The 24,397-nt window shown below is 38.2% G+C and overlaps 1 protein-coding gene across 1 annotated transcript in view; it reads right to left on the reverse strand.

Annotated features, from left to right (window-relative positions):
• The window catches only part of LUZP2 (leucine zipper protein 2), a gene marked incomplete at both ends in the record, with an annotated part of 210,928 nt that overhangs the window by 75,825 nt on the left and 110,706 nt on the right, over positions 1–24,397 (reverse strand). Inside the window, one exon of the mRNA XM_082284266.1 lies at positions 21,893–21,955. Within this exon, the coding sequence (XP_082140392.1) occupies positions 21,893–21,955 (63 nt within the window). The remainder of the gene's footprint in view (positions 1–21,892; positions 21,956–24,397) is intronic.

The raw sequence follows: 24,397 nt of genomic DNA on the forward strand, positions 1-24,397 counted from the left end.
GCCATGCGGCTGGAGAAATAAACATCTCTGAAACATCTACCATGAATCTGTCCATATACTTCGTTTCCACGGGACTCCTGGTTTGAAATATACTTGTTGCAGTAATCCCCACTGCAACACCATCCAGTTCAAATTTAGATCCACATCCCACTGAAATACTGGAAGCTTTAATTCCAGAATTAGAAGCTTTGAGTTTTTCTTGAAAAACCCCCTTTTTTATTAAAGCAAATGCAAAGAAACTAAAATTTCATTTGAAACCTCATTTTCATGATTTCAAAATAAGGAGATCTGACATAATTTCACGTTTCACTGTTGCTGGCTACCATGCAACAGTACACACTACTGCAGAAACAGTAAATCTTTCCCAGCTGTTTGACATGGCTGCCCATAGTTCTCTGATACAACAGAAAGGAACTAGGATGTTACTTTCAATGAGACAACCCAACAATCCAGATTCTGTCTTGCAAAACATGATTTGCAAAGAGCTGGGTGTTGCTCTAGTAAGTCTCACAGTCAAGTACTTCTTTTGGATCTTTGTTTGAAAATTTATGTTGTAACTCATCAAAGAGCAATACCCTATTGTACTAACCACTATAGAAATACAGAAAAAGATAACTGGTCTGAAAAAAAGGAACTGTACAGCAGATACAAGATGAACAAAGGTAAATAAAATAGAAATCAAAGACATGAAGCACACCTGACTTATCTATTGCTCACTAGGGTACACCTAAAGAACTCTGTTGTACTTGTGATCACACAATGTGTTTTACACACATCTTAATGGTTTCACATAAAGATCAGCATCACTTTTTGGATGATGGTGAAACAGATGTGCCAAAGGCACTGTTTCATTAGGGACTTGCACTTAATTAACCCAGGATATCACGTCATCCCTTTGGTTTGACTAACTCATTATCCTCCAGTCCTTTACAGACTGGTGATGGTTGGTTCAGTAACACTCTGTCTATATTTCATAACCAAAATAAGAATGAATTGTAATCACTATGTTTTTATTAATCTTCCTTTTGCCCAGTATAAGCTACTGTAAGAAATAGCGTCTACTAATACATTAGTCTTTCATATGTAATTTCTACATGGGCTATTTTGAGAATACCATGCAGTAACTCAGAAAGTAAAAAACTGTGTGTCAACAGGACACGCAATATACTAGATGGTTGTCGCAATTTCCACATTTTGTGCCAAATGAACCTGGCAAAATAATAGAGTTACATATATATATATACAGAATTTTTCCAAAACCAAAACTTGATGAAAATACTTTAAGTTAGGAGATGGACTCAATTTTTGAGATTTAGCTAGGTTTAACGTGATTTACCAACTCTGTCTCATTATCCACTCTATTTGCAACAAGATCACCCAGCAGGGTTATCAAAATGCAAGCAGATCTGAACTTAATATTATGTTTTTAGAAATGACAGCAAGCATTAGAAGTTAATATTATTGAGAGTATCATAAGTAGGAGCTTGTCAGAAGTAGATGACAGTTTCTTGCCTACAATTTGTGTGATTTTATGTTACTTCACAAATCACGTCACTGTTGAAAATAGCTTTGCATCCTGATTAATAGTGCTAATTTTTATAGAAGAATGTGAAGCATACCAGTAAAAACGTATGAAGTATAACAGAGCCTTTTTTTTTTTTTAAATTCTGAATTAAAATCTTCTTTCTTCTTCTGAAAGAAGTGTGATCAGGTACATATTCTAGAGGAATATGTCCCTTTTGCTAGAAAGGGGCTATTTAAAGTCAGATTAATTATTCAATAAAATCTTAAGTTTACAAAGGCCTATTGATTCAGTACAGAAGTTCTGACTTCTAAGACTTAAAAGGAATACAGATTATGCTCTTTTTCCTACTAAGCATCCCTCAAAGAGAAACAACAAATAAACTAATTAGAATTTTACACAGTTTTTATTTCAAATACTTCATTTGTAATTAAGTACTTTAATGGAAAAGATCTTGGACATTTCAAGCTAAAAAATAAGGAATTAAGTATCTGTAAATGTATCTTCAGTAATCAATTTTAAAATGATATAGAATAATTATTTTAATTAAGAATGGCCTTTTAGATTTAGAGGTAGAATATCAATGTATTAAAAATAAATAGGTATTCTAATGAATTTGAACATCTTAGAAAGCTTATAGCAAAAGCTGTAAGCTGGAGTATTTACATGCAATCATATCATTAAGCCAAGTTACTGTTGTACCTAACTCTTACTTTATCTCATTTGCATCATTTGCACCAGTAGTTCCAGTGCATCCCTCAACTCAGGTGCAGAAAATTCCTGTCAGTGTTTGCATCATGGGCAAGAATCCTGCTGTCTCTTCCCATGCGGTTTCTTCTTACTGTCCTGGTACCTATGCTTAGTAACACCACCTGAGTCCAGCGTCCATTCCTAGTTGTCCACTGTGAGAGACTGAAATGTTATGGCTAAAAGCTTAAACATTGTTATGAAGGACTTTTTGCCCTTTGTGGAAAAACTGTATAAAGAAGCTGCTACCACCAAAGCCCACCTCTTCCTGAATATGCCTCCTGACTGGAACTTTGGACTGTGAGTTAAGCCACCTAAGGGAACATGAGATGAAGGTGACACTGTTACCCAATTATCTCAGGTCTAGGTAGAAGAAAACAAGGCTGAGGGAGAAGAACATATCCACAAGAAAGCGAGACGCAGCACCTGTCCTGAAAATCAGCTCTGGCTGGGTTGAGGGTAGCGGAGGTCATAGCCCACAGGCTCATTTGCTGAGGCCAGGTTTGCACACACTCTCCACGCAACCAAAGGGGGAGGAGGAGGAGAGTTCTGGGTGTGTGGCATAACCTCTGGTCAGAGGCAGTGAACACCCATCCTCCCTTAAACAAACTGGCTCAGTTGTAAACCCCCTCACATCCCAGGAAGGACACATCCACGTGAGACATTCACATGAAAGTTAGCTGAGGAGGTGTCATAAACCATCAAACAACCCTGAAGTGCACCCCAGAGTCATTCCTGAGGCCTTGCACCAGGTGACCGCACATGATGCAAAGGGATGCAACAGATCCAGAGTCTGTTGCATGAAACAGTGTCATGCCCTCCCAGGGGAGGTACTTGGGCATTCCCACCTGGCCCAAACCATATATTAATCCACTGAACTCTGAGTTTTGTGGGACCCTCAACACCAAGAAGACCAGAAGATGAGGACCAATGGGACACTGTTGAGATCTACAGTGGTGATATTTTCTACTTATCTGTCTCTCTGTCCCTCTCTTTCTCCCCCTCCCTTTTTCTACTTCTTTCTATCTCTGTCTTTACCTCTTATTTACTGTTAAATAAAATCCATACTATTGACTTGGGCATATAGTCTCATTTGCACCTTAATTTGGCCAGAGGAATCTCTCTAACAATTTTAATAACTGGATTGTAATAGCTCGAAAAAAGGCAGAACTCTTAATGGCAACTTGTTAAATTTGTTAACATGTTCTTCACAGAGCTTCCATACTGAAAATAAAAAGCTTTCTGCCTCACTGCCAGGGCATTTTTTTTCCCTTTTCTCTTACACCGATGTAACATTCCTACATTTTGTTTGGGTTCTGATATTATTTTCAAAATGTGAGACCAGACTTAATAAAAGATGAATTCATTACATAATCATTGACTTTATTTTTTGCCTAAAGATCGCTCTCCAATATAAAAGCACACAGAAGAAACTGTAGTGTCATACTTGCTTTGTCAACATGCCTTTGGAATCTGAAGGGGAAAAAAAAAATCCTTGCTTGCTGGTTACAGGATGTTCCTTTCTCTTCCTAACTTTGGAAAATAAACCCTTCATTTCTGCATCTATTTTCCTGAATCAAATGCCAAATAAACACAAAACATCTGAAGACCTTCACCCATGTTTTTAAAAAAGCAGCAATTCCTACAATAACAGATTGAGCACATCACCTCTCTAGAGAAGCGGGAGAGATGTGACCACGTTAGCATTCTTGGAAAACAATAACCATGATGCCAATTAGAAAACTTGGACAAAGGCTTACAAAGAAAAGCACAAATTATACACTTGACAGCTCAATAGAAACACTTTTGCAGTTGTAGTTTTAGTTATTTCCTTTTCTGCAAATAAATTTTATGAAAATCATTAATTATATAGCTACATATTGTATTTTTTATAATTTCTCTATCTGATTTTAGCACATATAGTAAAAACCTCATGAGACAAGAGTCACAGTTTATAGGCATTGTTAACTGTGACAAACTAGCCTGGGTCCAGTTTAGAGGGGTTTATTAACATTGTACATCTGAAGTTAGGGGGATTAACACTTATCTGATGAATCATACATTCTACTAATAGAAGGCTAAACTTACACCACCAAAGTAAAAGTCACAAAATTTCAGATGTCATTTTTTGAAGTTAGTTTATCTTGATCCCTGGTCACACAATGAGTGCTTTAATACTCTTATGTTACATTTTATAATTCGAAACACCCGCATTATCTATTTGAATCAGCATCAGGATCTAAACCCAGAATGAACCAACTATATAACCTAGACATTGTAAGTCCAAAGCAATTGAAAGCACAGGACACAAAGTATGTCCAAGCAAAGACAATCACTCTCAGAAACTTATTCTTAGCAATTCAATTCAGACACTGCATCCGAGCTCTGACGTAATTTCTTTTTGTTATATAGAAGATAAATTTGGCTCTTCTTTCCCATGATAAACAGTGCAAATCAAACCATGCTTATCTCCAACTCATCATTGAAACATTTCTCTTTTATGCACATTACATTAACAAAAACCAAACAAACCCAAGAACACAAAAAACCCCTGGACTCTGGTTAGCACGAGTGTCAGGGTTGACTGACAAGATGAACGGTTTTCCATTTCCTGGGAAGCCAAAGTTGTTCACTGTGCCCTTAGGAGAGAAATCAGAAGACAGCAACAGACTAAAATCACATAACTGGATTTATCTGATATCACAACGTATTGGTATCCAGTTTGCTTTGGATATTAGTTTTGTATTTCACAATGATGAAAAATGTTTTATATCTCATGAAACAGTGTGACTGCTTTAATCCCAGCAGGGTTGGCTGAGCCCTTCATCTTTCTGAGACAGATAAATACTTAAGTTTATTAGTTAAGAGCTTTAAAACTGCTTTTCTACCTGTCGTTATGGTCAGTGAAGACACTGTGACTTTTTGTAAAGGGTGTTTGCCTTGATATTCTTGAGCATGTTTAAGTCTCTTCTCCTCACAGTTTTTCAATGGCCAAGTGTGTCAAACAGCTGAAAAACTCTGCCCCATCAATGCATTTTAGTAGTGATGATCCATATATGGACTGCACACTTTTCAGATCTGTCTGAATCGAAACTCAGTAAGCACCACTGTCCTAGTTCTGAATTCCTGGGAAAAGCCCACTTTCAGTATGGTCAGGCTTCAGCATCTCTGTGCTAATGCACTCTGTTCATACTGTTATTTAGGAGGCAAGTGCAACATCCAGAGGCTGACAGCTGAACTCGGTAACCCCAGCAAACACATCACATTGCCGCTGCTGTAAGCTTAGACATACTTGGACTGTTTCATGCATTTTGAGCTTTTTTTCTATAACCTGTCCCCCAGCCTTACACTCTTGTGTTACAGGAGAAGGTACTTAAGAGCAAGCTTTCCAAAACAAGCAGTATACATTTCCCTTTTTTTTCCTATCTCTGCTAATACTTAAGGCTGTTTATTTTTTCCTTTTTTCCCTGTATTTCATGTAGTCCAGCTGAGCTGAATAAGTTGGTAAGCAACACATAAAAATCTTCTATCTGAGCTTTTAGCAGGAGGTTTGTGTTGGTGGTGTTTGTGTTGATGTTCCAATCATTTCAATAGGACTTTGCTATGGGAAAGCAAATGCTATTTCTAATTCTTTCCATGTTAGATACTCTAAAACCAGCAGCATATTAGATACAGAACTCAATGGTACAGAATTTATATCTGCAATAAAAGTAATTGCCTATGCCATACAGGGTTACTTAGAGAAAAAACCTGGCAATTCTTTGATCTTTCCCTTTGGTAGCAGTGGCTAAGTGCCTTGGGGATGGTTTGCAGGATCAACAAAACAGAACATCTAGTTAAGTAGACGTTAACCTGAAGGTCTTTTCATTTGTTTGACATTTGTGAACAGAATGATGACAAGAAGTTGGTACTGCTGAAAGCGGCAGGTTGAGCTTTAAAAAAAATCACAGTGAAAGCGCTATTAAAGCAGGGTGACAGGAATGAATAGCGTGCTGTAGACAAACATGTAAATAAAAATAACTTAAATGTAAAACACACTTTGAAAAAAATGAGGTCCTCTATCACTAGTGGAGTAAAGGGTCATGGCTTTCTACAATGTCATTTTTTCTGATGTAACAGCAGCATGACACAAAACACTGCATTAAGCAGAATTGTCAACATCGGTCTTAAACCAGAAATGACATGTTATGAAAGTTATGAAATGACAGTTATGAAAGGAGAAGGGCAGGAGATGACTAAGGAATACATTTTTGTGGCTCTCTGTGGAGTCCTATCATTTGGGTTTGCTTTAATTTTAATAGGCTCTGTCTCCTGAATTCTCTCAGTAGCAGTACACTGAATATTTGTTGTTACAGAACTTTTTTGGAAAATGTATTCAATTTTTAGAAGAAGTTTTGCAAGTGCAATCTACAGACATCTAAAATTTATATAAGCTGTATTGAAGAAGCCACTACAATATCTCTCAATCAGAAAAAAATATATTCTTGAGACAGTTTTACTGGATTGATTTGCATACTAAGTGTATTTTCACCATGCTATGGTCATTCAATATACAGAGTGGTAAGTACCTACACAATATGTACTAGATAATACTTTCTTCTTTCCTGCATCCTGGTACGGTCTATCTACACTTAAAGAATACGAGGAGATTTCCAGAAGTATAATATTTCCATGTTAGGACATTCCAGTACTTTCTAAAATATTATTTTTAATTCACAAATGCTATGCAAGCACTATCACCAGTGCTACAAGGTTTGAAAGGCGAGAATTCTGTCAGCGTAGAGTTCGTATCAGAAGGCAATGTTTGGCTCCATCTTTGGAACAGATGAAGTAAAAATGAGTTCACATACTCTTATATCTTGATAAGAAAATCATGGTAGCAATTTACCACAGTAAGCATATGTGTAGCAAAATCATAAGCTAAATCCATGTATCTTCAAAACGTCAATAGTGGAAACTAAATATCATCCACTGTCCTACTGTATCAGGCGCAGGCAGCTACACAAATTCTATCAGTGTTTAAAGCTGGCAGGACATGAGATACCTTCAGCCTTGACGTGGCTCAGCTGCATTAGCAAGGAGACTCTGTCCTCTGTAAGGATCTCCGAGTAAATCAGTGAATAGTTCACTTAATGAAAACATAGGCATGGGACAGTTTGGATGGGCAGTTAGGGGTATTCTTAATCTAGTGGAACAGAACTGCAATTTAATCACCATTAATCTTTAATGATTTCCTAGAAGTCATTTAATAAGATGAAGTCAGGAGTAGGACCTAATTTAGAGGACTCAACTGACTTTTTTTGAGCCATTAACATTATGTCTTCATGAATCATTGACCTATCCATGATACTGAACATCCATTTTATGCCAGAATCCCTTGTCTTGGGAAAAGGGTAAGAAAGGAGAATATTCTAATTTAAAATTAGTTATTTTTCCATGCTTTTGAAAAGTGTTTCCCCCTATTTAAGCTCAGCACAACAATATCAAATAAGATACTTGGTATCAGGCTCCTAAGTGTTATGAAAAAATAAAAAGAAGGCTCTGAGTACAGCTTAAATTCTTTGGGTTTTGAGAGTAAAGAGCATGTATTTGCAAACTAAACTTTTTCAGAAACCCCCCCCCCCCCCAAACTAATCACACTAAATAATATTTCAGCAGAAAACTGAGGAAGTTAAAGACCAGCATAAAAGACAGCTGGAGACAACATTTCTTAGTACTTATAAAACAGCCTACTCTCTCAAGAGGACATGGGACATCTATTCTATAAGAACATCTGGAACACAAGGTGATCTGTCTGATCATCTTCTAATCAGTTCCTAGTTCTGACATGAATCTCACCTTTTCATTAATCCTGCCATGAATTTAGACTTGAGTGAATATTGCAGTTAAGGAAGGGTTTCAGTGAGATTGGGGTAATCCTTGAAAATGGTAACAATTTCATATTGAAAACCAAACATTTTCTTAGTAATTTTTAGATGTATTTTATGCAATGTGCTAATTCAAAGTTCTTCAAAATTATTCCCACAAAACACATTTCTCTATAGAACTATTACTTTTCCTGTTGATGACTTGATACATTACTCTGGGTTCCTACAGGTAATTTGTTGATCATTACCTCAGACAATAAATATATTATTAAACAACAGAGGCTGTACTATGTAACACTGAAATTAGACAGACCACCATTCTGAATTATATTAAAAAAGACAAAGCCCCAAATGTTGCAGCGTGTGAAACTAATGTATACTGTTCCTGTGTTTTAGATTGGCCTGTTGGTCTCCACCCCCTTATACTTTATTTGGTCCCCATCTAGAAAGTTCCCTTCTCCTGGTTCTCCTATTAGTTTCTGTTCTCCTGCCTGCCCCTCTCTCTTCCATGTTGGTTGTTGCACTCTTGTCCCTCCCTTACCCTGCCTCCTGGCCCTCAGCCCATTGGTTCTGGTTTTTCCCTGCCCCTAGGAACCCTGATAAAAAGTTGTACCCCTGCTCCCCATTTTGTCTTTTGTTGTTTGCCCGGGGGCCTTCCATGCGTGGAATAAACCTCGTAGCTGGAACCCTATACAAAAGACCCTTCTCGTTTCTTTTCCACTGATTGCCGCATAGTGGATGTGTGAGTGAGTAGCTGCACCACCTCGGGTGTGTGTCTGTGCCTTCGTTTGGCCCCAGCGCCGAAACGGCTTTGCCCCCCACCCCCGGCTTGGGACGCTTTTGGAAGGTCGCAGCATTTCACCATTTCGCTCCGCCCGCGGCATTTGGTGCCCGAAGCAGCAACCGCTGCAAAAGGGTCCCTGAAAGTGTCCTCAGTAGCTTTAGCTGCTGGGCTCTAAGTTGCTTTCGGTACTGCCAATACCCGAAGACAGTTTTGAGTTTTACCAAGGCTGCTCCGAGGGCTGACCGACAACATTCCTGCAGTGAAGACCGGTCAGATCAGCGGACCACCCTGAGAGCTTCTTTTGATCCCGGATTTGTAAGTTCCAGTGGATCACCATTATTCTCTTTATTATTTTAGTTTCCTCTCGGGTGTTGGGAAGTGTTTTGGGGAAAATGGGTGCTAAATTAACCCGTCCCCAGCGAGAAGTTCACCTCCAAGTTGAGGGTGCCCTTAAGGGAAGAATTTTATGTTATTTGAAGAGGGATTTATCCTTTTTGTTTGTTGGATTTTTAAGTTTCTTCCTCAAGTTTATGCTTCAGTCCAGAAATGTTTTCCATTGCTTGTTTTAACTTACACTGCAGCTAAAAAACCAGGGAATCGTTCAGCTGTGATGGGAATGTTTCTTCTCCCCCTGTTGCAAATTCTTCACCTCTTTCCTCTCCCCATGCTCCCCTACCTGCTTCTTCTCCACAGGAGGGATTGAGAGGTCGATCCCGTCAGTTGACGCAGAGTTGCCATTGTCTCTCTGCCCCCTCTCAGTCCCTTTTGCCCCCTTCTTGAGACGGGACTGATCACCCTGTCTCAGACTCTACCTCATCCTTTTTGCCTATGCCCCAACGTCCGATTGTGTCTCCCCTAGTTGTCTCACAAGATGGCGCCAGCAACGTGGCCAGCCACGTCATATTGTCTCCCCCAAACCCTGGGTTTCCCACGCCCACCAATGTGCTTGGTCCCTCTCCTACTCCGCCCCTGGCGTTGTTGGGTGTGTCTTCGTTGGGCCCTCCCTTGGTGTCGTTGGGCGTGCCTGCATTGGTCCCCACCCCTTCCATTGGGAACCCTGCCCCTGGGAAACTACACCCTTCTGGTTCCCACACCATCGGGACTGCAAGTGGGTGTGGACGTGACTGGAAGTCGGCCATCTTGGGTTCTGCTAAATGGCATCGGCTGCTCTGAACCCTACCTGCCAATACCTCCCCTTCTTCTGAACAAGAAGAGAGTGATCTCTCAGATGTCAAGGATCACTGGGCTGGGGTGAAGAGACAAGCTGTGAGAGATGGAGACTGGGAGCTAGCTGCTAAAATCAGTGTTGCTTCAGTCACATACCTCAGAGGGAGGAACCCCAGGTGGGAGCCTATCCCATATGCACAACTTAAAGAATTGTGCAAAGCAGCCAAAGATCATGGGCGTGGGTCCCCTTACTTTAAAAATTTATTAGCAGCCACCTTCTCTGCGCTCACTCTAGTCCCGCACAACCTTAAAAATATTATGTTGTGCCTCCTTTCTTCAGCTGAATAGATGCTGTGGGAAAGGACTTGGAAAAAGAAATTAAGGGAACTCCTCCAGATATATCAGAGGGATGCTAATCAGGTACCTCTAACCTCTGACCATTTATGTGGAGAGGGGAATTATGAAAAGCCTCAAGACCAGCCTCAAGATATTCCAGAGCTGGTCTTGGAAGACATTAAAAGAGCAGCAGAGAAGGCACTGCTTCTTAGCCCTACTGATTCCACTCCATCTCAAAATTTCTCTAACATCAAGCAAGCTATCGATGAGTCTTTCATAAAATTCATTGATAGACTTAAAGAATCGGTAGAGAGACAAATTGAAAACAGAGAAGCACAAAAAGAACTTTTATGTGTATTAGCTATGACAAATGCCAATGAAAATTGTAAAAAGATTTTGAGAACTCTCTGTCTTGATCCTGCTCCCACTCTCAATGCCATGATTGAGGTCTGTACGAAACAGACTTCTCCAGAAATTACCATCGCGCAGGCAGTTTCTAAGGGAGTGGCTGAAGAAATGGCGGTGACAGCCAATGAAAAAATGCATTTTTTAGCTGTGGCGAATTTGGTCATTTTATGAAAGACTGTCCAGAGTTCATAAATAATATCCCATCTCAAAGACTTGGTAAAGTGTCTCTTACAGACTGTCCTACTTGCCAACATCACCACCAGAGGCATCAAAAAAATGGACATCTGAGCATGGAGCGGCCTCACGCGGTGACATCAAATCAGAAGCCGTTCAACCCTGTCGTGCATGTCACAGCCCAGACTCCGCTGACGACAGCTTAAATTGGTGCCACTGTGAATGGGACAGAGAGACCCAAGTTTCCAAAGCCTTTCACCACCTTCAGGCAAGAACTTGACTCCAGCTGCTAAGAGGACTGTCTATTGACTTTTCAGATTGCAACATATACTTGATTCCCACAGAACAATATGGGCCCTCAGATGGCCCCAGAGACTTCCTAATATTAGGAGACCCTATTCATGGCCCAGAACAAATACTTGTAACACCTGAAGTACAGACTGTGGGCCTGTGTAAAGAACTCCTAGTGACTGTAACTTGCCTTGACCCACCATGGAGACTGACCAAGGGATCACCTATCACACAAGCCTTCCTACTCCCACCCCATTGGAACAACAAAGAAAGAATTCCAGCTGTATATTGCACAGAAGCAGTGGGTCCCAATAAGCCCTTTTTAGAGTGCCAGCTCCAAAATAAAAACTCAGAGTTATATCTTACAGGGATGGTTGACACCGGAGCTGATGTAACTATCATTTCTCGCTCCGAGTGGCCCAAACTGACTTCTCTGACATGAATGCATGTCGTTTTTCATCGTCCCTGTGCGCAACAGCGACACATACACACTTGCCTCTTTCAAATATAAGTTCTAGCTTTTCCCAAATGATAAAAACAAGAGTTAGCCACAATCACTCAGAATCTGCACCAATGAAGAGAAAATATTCACTAAGTGTTTAGTGTTTTCCATCTAAGCAAGCATTTTGGTGAAATGCAATGCCCTAATATGGCCTCCAATTTAGCTGTGTATTTTTCAGCAGTCAAAGTAGATCTGCTTTTGCTTGTTGCAACAACAGAAAGTTCAAGAAATGTTATTTTTTTCCTCCTTTTGCAGCTAGAGAAAAATAGGCACTCTTTGATCCAGAAAAGCATGAAATTTATAATCATATGATCCAGTTCAGAGACCCAGTTAATGTGTTGTTGAAATGATGCTTAAAGGAACTGCATGAAGCTTAAAAAAAAGTAATTCAGATTCTATACCAAGGAGACATATTATGTATGTAGGGGGACTTTGCAGAAGTAACTAATGGAGAGTAATGAATCACTGCACCCTTGTGGGGTATGCCTGGCCCCTGCCCTGGAGGGATCGCTGCTGAGATAAGAGATTTCACAATCGCCCAGCAGGACTCCCTGGAAAGGCAAACACTTCTTTGGTCTCGGCGAGAAAAGACAGACCCACAATCCTTTAGGAGAAGCTATGCAGATCCTTCGTAACCCATTGGCCTGTACCCATCCCAGATCCTCTGTAACCCATTGGTCCTTTACCGATCCCCTGTACCCCTATAAAAGCAAGCCCTCTGGCCCCTGTGGCGCAGAGAGGGTTCTTGTCCCTGGCTTTCCCCTTTGCCGGAGGGGGCCAACAATAAAGCTACCTCTGTGCGGAACCAGCCACACGAACCTCTCGTCTCTCTCTCTGGTCTGGCTTGGCCTGGAGGCTGCCCTGTGGAGCTGAGCTGGAATCATGAGCTGATAATCACTAAATAGCTGACAGTCTCTGCAAGGGCCCTCCTGCCAGCAGCTGCGGGAAGACACCGGGCCTCGGGTAGGTGATTCCTTTCGGGACCATCTCCCCAGACTGGTCACCTCTTCCTGGGTCAGAGCCGCTGACCCCCATCACCAGCTGTAATACACCCTCATATTTGTCTCAGCAGTTCTGGCTTTGACTGGTTCTTTGGGATGTCATATTTACATTCTGGCTAAAAATCACATGCTTTTCCCAACGACTTTCCATGCCACATTTTATCTTGTAAAATTAAAATAAGGTAACAGTATTGTAAAAAAGAACAAAATTTAAGGATCTTATAAAAAAACATTAATTGATAACCCATCAGGTATCTCAGTGAATCCCAAAGCTGATTCAACTAGACAAGCATTACTATGGGAAAGAAGCACTGATAAATAGCCTTTTACCTAAAATTAATCAGTTCCAGAATATGAATTTTATTCCTGGACACTATTTTCTTTCCTTGATCTAGTTAAGTTGAATTTTTGGTAAATGAAGAGGATACCCTAACTCTCAGATTCCAGATCTTTTCTCCTGAGACTTAAAAGTCATCAGCATAAAATCCATGGTTTGAATGAGTGCTTAGCATTGGCCAAACCAAATACATGAAAGCTCATGGTTGTAACACGCAACTCCACAGCAAGAAGAGATGTTTCTAAAGCACAAATTATGCTATTGAGAACACAGGCAGAAAAAACAGTCCATTAAATTTAATCTGCCTACAGACTTCACACACCAGGAAATAAGTGAAATTTACAGCACAGCAAAGCATTTGATTTACTACAGATACTACATGGGAACTACCTCAGGAACTTCATCAGACATTCTTCTGGCCACTCTAACTACTGAAGGGATGCAGCAGAGCGCAAGCAGAGAGCCTGCACTACTGTCCAGTTACTCCTACTCATTCCTTTAGGCCAAGCTGAAGCCTCAGGCAGCCATCATATAATGAATGCATCATCCCGCAATTCCTGGCAATGTTGTTTTACACAACTCTTATTAGTATCTCTACTACTCAATTTTTTTGGCTGTCCATATATATACCTTTAAATGGAAGGCAGTTTCTTATCAGAAACCCACGAACTGGACATGATAAGGATAATCCTACCACCTGTGTTCACCCCTTGTTTTCGTTACACTTTTTCTACCATCTTGCTTTGACCTTTAAACAAAAGTCAACAACCAAAAAGAACATGTCTAAACAGAAGGAAGTTGTTAATGGCTACTCTATTTTTTTTTTTTTTGAGGATGCATCAGTTTTTGCTTTTTTATCATGTCCAGGGATTTTTTACAGACAAAAAAGTCCTCAAATGCTTGTTCAGGCCTCCCAGGAGCACAGCACTCAAAGCCATAGAGGGGAGGTCTACCATGCCCACCGTTGCACAGCCCATTGAATGCTGTTCCACTGAAGCAGTATTTTAATGTAGAAGTAAAGCTGTCCTTGCTTCTTCATATGGGCCCTGGCATAAAATCCTTCATGTTTAAAGGTGTTTGTTCTTGCAGAACACCAGCTATCTGTTGTTGAAATCAAGGATGTTGGGCCGTTACCATTTCAGAAAGACTAAAGGGATACATTGTCACAAATTAGTATTTGAGATGACTGCTGAGTATAAATCAGAAAATGTGGATTTTCTAGCTCACTGCTAGCCTGAAGTACTTTAAGATCAAATTATCTCCATCAGTAAATGAGCGAAACTCCACTGAAATAAACTGAGAAATAAGCTTACATAAGCAACAAAAAAATCTACCCCAACTAGAATAATTTGAGAGTGACATGGGAGGACCTGAAGTTCTCATATAAAAATCAAGATAAACTAGATCAGCAGATCAATACCAGAGAGATAAGAATTTCCTGGGCACATCCAGAGAAACTGAGCCATTGCAGTTTTCGATGAATCATCTGCTGACATTTTGGTACTTTTAAGCTATTTTTTAACATCACATTATATTCTCACACACACACATAAATATGCATCTGAACCTGTATGTAAGGAGTGTTTTGATTTGAAGATACACACAAGTACATACATACAACCACATGCACAAATGTGCACTCACATAGGACGGGAATTCCAATATATACAGGATTAAATTTATATCCTGAAATAGAATGACTATTCTACATTTGACAGAAAGTAATCATAATACATAAAAGACAGTATGCCTTGTAGATGAACCATACAAATCTGACATTTTTTGCAGCTTTCTTTTAATCTATGCAGACTTTTCCCAAGTTCATGAAGATACTAGATAAAATACTACTCAGATCCTTAATCACAAAGAAAACTGAAACTGGACAACACCTTACAGAATATTTTAAAAAGCACCTGCTTGATTAAACCCTTATAATTTCATTTACGAAACATTTCCACATCTATTAAACTCAGCATGGTTTAAATTGTTTATAGGACAGAGATAATTTTTTAAAAAGGCACAATCCAAGCATTATTATGGTTGTTATTTCAAATATTTTTTGTTGTAAAAATTGTGAAATCAAATTCTGAAGAACAGAAGATCCATCTATGGGAAGGCTTAAATAGGTAAACTTGAAAAATAGGCAAAATTATTGGGACAGATATAGCAAAACCACTTTTCAAGGCAGTCTACTGGAAACTACATTTTAAAGTTATAGCACAGCTATGAAACGAACTTTCTTATGATTAATGCAGCATTTAAACGACAACTAAACAAAATCAATTTAACTCACTCGAGTTATTATGCCTGAAACTAATGACAATGATTGATCTACTTTGTCTTTTCTTCTCCAATAACATCTGCAGCCAAATAGGCTGAACAGTTTTTGGAAGGGCATATGGGAGAGAAATCTCCAGAACAAATTAATTTTACATGTTTCAGGATAACAGAAAATTGATGATTTTGTCCCAGAATAGCACAATTTCTACATTTAAGACTCAGTGTGAGGTTGACCAGACACTGAGGGTGACCAATTTCCTACCACTTGAGTAATATACACTGAATTGCTGCAGTGATTTCTTAGGAAGCGGCAAGTCAAATTTGAGCGTTTTGCTCCCATTGCACTGTACAATCAATATTTTCACATTTTTAAGGCAAGCAGTTGCCTAGGCAAGGCCAAGATATTAATTAATTAAAAATACATAAGAATTTAGGCTGAACAAATTTGAGCATCCCTCCGAAGCAAGCCCTCTGAATTTTTTTTGCAGGGACAAAATTTTAAAATATCCTAAAGTTTCAGGGTGATATAGTTGCAAAGTAGGTGAGAACCAATTGTTTTTGGTGTCAAGAAAAAACAGTTTCATGTGCTTCTACTTCTCTCAGAAAAACATGCTGAGGTCACATTACAGGCGAACAGCTTATACAGACACCTTAGCTCAGTTAGTAACAGGCCTGACAACCTATGAATTTTGTGTGAGGCTTTTTTTTCCCCAGAATAATTCTAAAAGGAATTTTAATTAAATATTTTTAATTGTTATCTTCTAATTGTCTTTGAATTTCCATGCATAATTGGAATTATCTTTCCAAATACTGTATTTATTTTTATCAAATTACAACTAGAGGATAATGAGTCTCAGGAGAGGACTATGATTTTTATAAAGTCATAGGCTAGGAACCCTCAAAAAAAACCCCTTTACTATATAAAGTTGACATTTTTCAGCTACACCTCTTCTTTATTAAAATTAGTAAGTACGAAACAACAGCGGTCTAGTTTAATTTAAACTTCTGAATAGCAAAAAAAATTTCAGAAAAATTGCTTTCTGCTCCCCTTGAACTTAGCAAATGAACATCTGCATCCATCAGTATGATCATAAAACAAATGTGAACCCTCTTAAGAGTTAACCCTTGAAACTAAAGGGTGTTTTGTATGGTGTAGCATAATACAATCAATTTGGCATTTGTCTTTTTGCTCTAAATTCTTAAGACTTTCATGGAAATGTAGCTATGAGACCCAAGCCCTTGCCAACTAGTAGTCTGATCTTTGTAGTCTCTTGAGAACTCTCAGCCCAGGACAGGAACATTCCAGGTGCAACATAACTTGATCAAGCAATTTCTAAAATTAATAAGCCAAATGTATTTTTATGTGACATATACCCTTATAAATTCTTATGCTGTAAGTACTCCATGTTGTTTTCAGAGGCAAAGAATATTCTAATACTGAATTTGGAATACTTGAGCTCCTCAAAGGTGATCCTTCTTTTTTGATTCTAAGTGACAAACATCAGTAATTGACAGCATTATTTGTAATGATGAAATCAACAGATCATCTTGTCTTTATGAAACATGGAAATTTGATTACTAAATGCTCTTCTATTGTTTCATCTTAACATAAAGATCAGCAGTACCTATTTTGAATTATTTATTTACACTCTTTTTTAACCACATATACCACTGTTATTTCCTTTTGAGTGGGTTTCCCACTAGATAATTTTAACGTCTTGGTACTAAAAGAAAACTTTTCCACTTGTCAAAATAACCTAAACAAATCAGATCAGCATTTTTGTGTTCCAGTTCGGCAAAAATTTACACTAGCTTCAGGGAAAATTTTTTCATTAATTATAAAATTTATTCTATGCCTAAATTTCCCTGGAGCTTGACTCTGAGGCACCTCACCCTTGAGATCTGAAATGCTGGAAAACACTGATTTGGAGAACACTAAGACTCACAAAACTCTGCACAAGTTCAAAGAACAAGTTCAAAGAAAATTCATAGAACAATATTAAGCACTTTTTTTTAAAAATAGGACTTTTACTTCAAAAGAAAGTGGAATAAATCAATAAACAGTACTGAATTCAGCAGAACATGGTATCTGAAGCTGCTCCTGCACCCTTCCTGCTCATTCCTCCTTTCCTAGGCAATGCCCCCATCTCTGACACTTGTGGAGGTTTCCTGAGTTGTAGAACCAATGCAGCATCCACGGAGGGCACAGGACTTTACCCAATTTTCTTCTTAAGCAGACAGGATTTTATACTTAGGGAAAAAAAGTTAGTTTTATCTGCAGAGTATGGAAACTGAAGAACTCCAATGTCTATCAGCATACGGTCTCAAAGCATTAGAATTTAATTTCTGCTTTACTAAGCGACATTTTTTGGGGTTTTTTTTCCCACCGTAATGCAATGCAACTCAGTTGAATTCACCCTGCAGGGCATGAAATTCCAATACATCAGGTGAGACTTTAAGCTGCTGCAACTTTATTAGTGCAACTAAACACAATGAGAATGGAAAAAATTCTGGTTTAGGATGATTTACTCAACACTAAAGCTACAACCACAATTTATATATGAATAGAGCACAAAAATTGTTTACAAGGTTGTAATTTAAAACTGCTTCTTAGCAAAACTCCCCCATATCACTGACAGCTACAGCTAAAATTAATGAATGTTTTTCTAATTTCTGCCACAGTCTAAACAGCAGAAAAAATATTGCCTTATACAAACCACTGCATCAACTTTACATGGGATTATTGTAAATCTATAAAGCTATTAACACACCTTAATGTAGATATTAACAGAAATACTATAAAACCTTTTGCTCAAAGGTAATATGATGTCAGTCAATCACTTCTTATCTAACCAAATGTAATTAAATGGTTTAAATAAGAGTAAATTTTCTTGCTCTTCACATTTCTAAGTCTAATGTGGGACAAGTATAGCATCCATGTGACAAAGCTGAATAAAAATTCTCTACTGTTCAGTAAAAAAGGTGACTTTTATACGTATACCAGTAGGAAATGAATAACAAACTTAGAAAATGCACCACACACTTCAGTGTAGAAAAGACATTAATTTAAGAGATTAATCCATCATGTACATATATATTCAGAGTTGTACCAAAACAATTAGTTCTAAGTGCCAAATTGTCAAGACTCATGATTTTTCTGACATAAACAAGGGTTAACAGAGCATTCTGCTTCAGCTTCATTTTTAGAGCAGTTTTAGCACTGTAGTGACTTAACCTTGGCTGGGTGCCAGATGCCCACTGAGTCACTCTATCACTCCCCTTCCCAGTGGAACAGGGGATAGAATAAGATGGAAAACAACTAGTAGATTGAGATAAGGCAGTTTACTAAAGCAAAGTAAGTTTGTGGACACACAAGCAAAGGGAAAACATAATCTCTACTTCCCAACAGCAAGTGATGTTCAGACACTTTCTGGGAGGTAGGGCCTCAGTATGCATAGTGGCTGCTCTGGAAGGCAAACACTGTAGAACAATGAATGCTCCCTTGTTCTCTCCCTTAGCTTTTACATCTGAGCTGATGTCCATATGGTATGGAATATCCCTTTGGTTAATTTGGGTCAGCTGGCCTGGCTGTGTGCCTCCATCCAGGATCTTGCGTCCCCCTAGATGGGAGAAGGAACGTCAGAGGGACAGTGCCGCTCAGCAGTAGCCAAACCCCTGGTATGTTTTCAACACCTGTCCAGCTACCAATGCAAAGCACAGCACTGGGAGGGCTGCTAAGGAGAAAATGAACTCTATCTCAGTCAGACTTAATACTGGCACAATTTCCCACAAACTATATGATATGCTACCAGTGAGCTGCTCACTCTGTAACAGGCCATCTCCAAAAGAGAAAATTTTTAAATCATCTCTTTTTATACATATTCTATTTTACTCTACATTTTTGCAAGCTTCTTAATTCTACCAGTGCTTCTGCATTTCCAAACTTCTTGGTTTCTTTGTCAGTAACAGAAACTGCTCAAAATAAGAGCATATCTGTTTACATGCCAATCCTTTAGGACTACATTAACACAATCTACATGATGTTACAGCTGGAAGTCTGACAGATGTTTTGTGGTATTTGCAGGAATCACTTAAAGACCTCTAAAAACCTGATAATTTTGAGACACCTAATCCCTTTGTGCTCTATCTGGCACTTTTTTCCTCCACACCACAGACAATTTTTTTGTTAGTTTTTTTCCCCAAAGCCTTGAATAGCCTAAAAATTGCCTTTCTGTACCATGTCCTCTCCTCACACACTACATCACAGCTGCTGCATTCAGCTGGAAGGCTGTTGCCATCTATTTTTATCTCCAAATGGCAAAGCTGAATGGCACTAGGGTACATGCTAAAAGAGCAGAACTAAATAGGGAATTATTTTTACAGTCACGGAAGAGCCTACGATAGCAAAATTCACAATTTGGCAATACAAAATGAGGGTGAATGCAATATTTGAAAGAACAAGAGTAGCTATGAAGGGAATTTCATTTTCATTATCTGTCTCTATATATCTGTATGCAGATTATTCTTTCAAAACATACATTTAAAATGCTATCAATTATTTAAATATATAGTACATCCAAATTTATGAGATTTTTAAAAGCAACGTGTATTCAGTGTTTGGAGGCAGGACCAAAATAAGATAGTATCTCCTCAAAATCGTACAATTTAAATTTAGCCAAATTTCAAAAAACTGATATAAGTGCTTTCTTTTAGGGAACTAGCAAACATGGTATAGAAGTTTAATAGAAAGCCATTCAGTAGGTATAGCTTTTGGTTTCTTTGCCACATAGTAGCTGATACTTGGTGCCAAAAGAAAGATTCTTTTCAAAGCAGATTTTCTAAAATGTGCTATAAATACAGTAAATATTAGAGAAGTCTACTGACCTACCTAAGCTAATCATTAACAGACAGTTTGAATGTTGACTAATGAAGTATTTATTTGTGTTCAGTAAGAGAAAAGATTTTTTAAAAGCTGGTCAATAGGATGAGACTGATAGGATTTATTAAAGTTTACGGGCTCAATTGCAAAGCATCCAATGCTCACAGGGGAGAAAAGAAAGCAAGGTATTTTTGACTGTAGATGAAGACAACTGAGAGCATGGCCTAAATAACATGAGCAACTGAAAGAGACATTTCCTTTTGTCATGGTTTAGGAATAGTACTCCCCAATTCAGTACATCAGTGAGACTCTCCCAAACCAGCTCACTTGCTCACCTCCTTCCCCTCCCACTTTCCACTCTGGGAATGGAGTTGGGAATTGGAGGCACAAAGGTGAAAATTACAGGTCGAGATAAGAACAATTTACTAGAAACAGAAATGAGATAAGAAAATGAACAGTAACAGCAACAGTATTAATAACAAAAGGTATAAGACAAACAAATTACACGGAATGTAAAACAATACCAGACCATTTCAGTCACCATGCTTTTCTCTCTCAAATGGAACCAGAAATGAGAGTCCCTTGTTCCTGCCCCTGGCAAGTGATGTGAAATGGTATCAAATAACATTATGGTCTGGCCGTGCCCCCTACCTGACTACTGTAAAAAATTAATCCTGTCCTGTCCAAAACTAGGACACATTTGTGACTTAAAAAGTAATGTACACATTTTTCAGATTGACCATATATATACACTCTCATAGACCAAAGATACCAGAGACCTCTGTTTAAATGACAGCATTAAGGAGATTAAGTTTTCAAACGCATAGAACTCAGAGGAGCTTAGAAAAGCAAAAGAATTGAATAAAGCAGATAAAGACAAGAAGCCTGGTTGGCAAGAGAACAAGATATCATATGAATAAAATATTTTCAAGTGCAAAGTTCTTTGCAAAATGAAGAAATGGTAAGGGAATCTACATCCTGATTTAGGCAAATTGTTTGGAGAGAAAATGATAAGGAGGAAAAGAAATACAATGCTGTTCAAATATTTCATGTTTCTATTCCAAGACCAAATTTCAAAATAAATTCAGTTTAATACCAATAAACATTAATTAAAACATGTTTTATATTTTATTTGGAATTTTGGGATCAATCTGGAATTAATATTCATGGCATACAAAGCTTAAGAAAACATTTTTGGAGCTTGAGTTTTTAAGAGAATTTTATTAAGAATCTCAGTTCTGAGATTGCATTTCCTTTCTCCTCCTCTTGCTATTTATTTTTAAAGCAAGCTATTGCTTTAACAATGCAAACAAAGTTTCACTGTGTGTCAATAACCTACAGAACTTCCATTCTGAAAAAGCAGAAAAAGTTACAGAGGTGTACTATCAAACTAAGCACCACTAGCACGGAGTCAACCATTGCATTCAATAAAACACTATTTCTAAATGCACAGAGTCATTTTGGTTTGCTTTTCTGTTCAGAGAATTTCACTGGTGCCTTTTTTGCCTACTACAATAATGTGTTTTATATATGAAGCCAAACCATACTCTTTCAATATGAAATCTGAATTGAGATGACAATCAAATGTTCCTCTTACCTCATTTTGGAGGTCTCGGATCATTTTGCTCTTCCTTTCCATTTCAGTCTTCAAAAAGTTAATCTACAATTTTAAAGAAATGTTGAGTGGGAGTGGGAGTGCTGAGATGCAATTGTAAACACTAATTTTTTTTTAATGTTTTCAACAGTTTTGGAAAAAAAACAACCACCAAACCAAAAGTTTTGCTTATATATCAAATTGGTATAGGCCACAGTTAACTATTTGCTAAATCTACAAACATATTTATTAGAAAACTTATAATCAAAAGAAGAAAACTGCTGTACATAAATAGGATTATTTTTGTTTTGTACCAGTAGGCATAGTGTTTATTTTTCACAAGGTACTTCAATGTGACCTTCAAAGAATTAAGGATTTTTAAAACAATATTAACTGATTTTCTAACAAAAATATTTTTACCCTCTAAGAACATACCTATCAGAGCAGGTTTCTAACACAGTTATTTTATTTGAATGCTAGTGTTGGTCCTAATTAGATAAAGACCTTGCATCTAATCAGACTCACCTGTGGACCAAAGTGTGTTATACATGAAAGCATTCAAATATGGTCTTTAGATCCTACTTAAGTCAATTACTTGACTTTAAAGGAAAAATTCCAGTCTTAGGCTTAAGACTGAATTTAATCAAACACAGTTTAAAAGATTATTTTTACAAATGAGTTTTTTCAGGACTGAGCTTTAATCACAGCTTATGGAATACAATGAGAGAAAGGAGGACACAATTATGAACAACTAGGATTAAAAGAACACATTTCCGTTACTTTGAAGGAAGATGCTTTTGGATAGTTCAATTAACAAACTACTCATCCTTATTTACCCAATGTCCCATGCTGTTGATACAAAACTCTACCCAAGTTCAAAGGAAACTACATTGCAACAGATTTGTTAAGAAAATCGAAAGTCCTGTAAGAAAACAGATTCAGATTACAGAGACATTGACCCAGAGATTAATGGTTTGGATGTCATGTAGATTAAAAAATGACACCAAATCTACATGATATGACAGATGTTCTTAGAATCATGTCCACACACAAGTAGACATGTCAGTAATTTAAAAAACATCACCAAACTTGACAGCACTCTCACCTGTATCAAAAGAGAAGTCAGAGAATGCTATCATCACTTGAAGACAGAAATGTAGGTGGTCCATGAGACTAGTGCCACCTGACAAGCATAAATAGAACTTCTTTTACAAACTCTTCTGAAGTTGTGTCTAAGTGCTTTGGTTGTGGAAATACTAATTCCACATCCAGCTATTGACTGAGAGTGATGCTTTATTAGAGGATGAACATATTCGGCACCTGCCTAGCAATTACATCCACAAATATTGAAATTTATAACATGCATAGATAATAAATATGAAGATTTTTCACAACAAAAAATAAGGGTCATAATCAAAATATGAGATCAAGATGAGTGGGGACAAACACAATGCAGCTATTTGTTGTAGTTATTTTGTTTTTTCAGCTGTTCAAAAGAATTGCCAGTTACTTACCATTAAATACTGTAAAAAATAATATACTGATCTCCATTAAAGAGTGTTCCCTTTCTTAGACCTATCTGTCAGGAATACTGATATTCCTTCAAAGCACTCCACTTCTAGCTATGAATATATATGAAATAATTAAAGAGATGTGATACCAAAATTATTATCTTTAAATAGCTTGGATCTTTTAGGGAAGAGACATTCAAGACAGGCCAGTACTGTTGGGGTCTCCCCTCCCCCCGCCATGTGGTCCTGGGAGAGGGGCCCTGTGGGGGAGGCACACAGTTTCCCTAGCCCCTGGTCAGCCTCATTCCCCATTGGTTATTTTGTGTTCGCCTGCACGGGCAAGGACCCTTGGGTCCTGTGATTAAGCAGTTCCTCAGCAGAGCCTCAGCCATGTGGCTGGGGAAAATAAACATCTCTCTGAAACATCAGTCAAGAATCGGTCCATATATATTTCTTTTCCACAGGCCTAGTTGATTGATACACATGTTGCAGTATCCTCACTGTAACAAATGGTAGGTAATGTGAGCAGAACGATCCCCAATCCCTAAGGACAGTGACTGATTTGTGAGTAAACTCTGGATTTCTCTTCTTGTTTTTGTTTTGCTATTCCATATCTGAACTATGGAGGAACCGTGGGAAGACTCTTGGCTCTCCGAGCCGCATATGGACATTTATCTTAAACTTGAAAAGATTCTTGAACAACAATTTGTAAATTTTAGCTTAATTCAAGCTCAAAAGGAACTGAAACACTTCCAGGCATGGTTGTTTAAGAACTTTTTCTACGTTTCTTGGGATTTGATTATTACCAAAGACTTTTGGAAGACCGTTTGGACACAGTTATTCTCTGAGTCAAAATATATGCCGATGGAAGAATATTTTGGTGAATATTATTTAATTACTGAGACTGTTGAGCAATGTCAGCTGTGTCCTGGCGAAGGGAAGCGTGCCTCAGAGTCTGTGCGACCCAGACCACATGGACCAATCGCTCTCTGAGCAG

Source organism: Coloeus monedula, assembly GCF_965178545.1.
Source record: "Coloeus monedula genome assembly, chromosome: 6".
Classification (NCBI taxonomy): domain Eukaryota; kingdom Metazoa; phylum Chordata; class Aves; order Passeriformes; family Corvidae; genus Coloeus; species Coloeus monedula.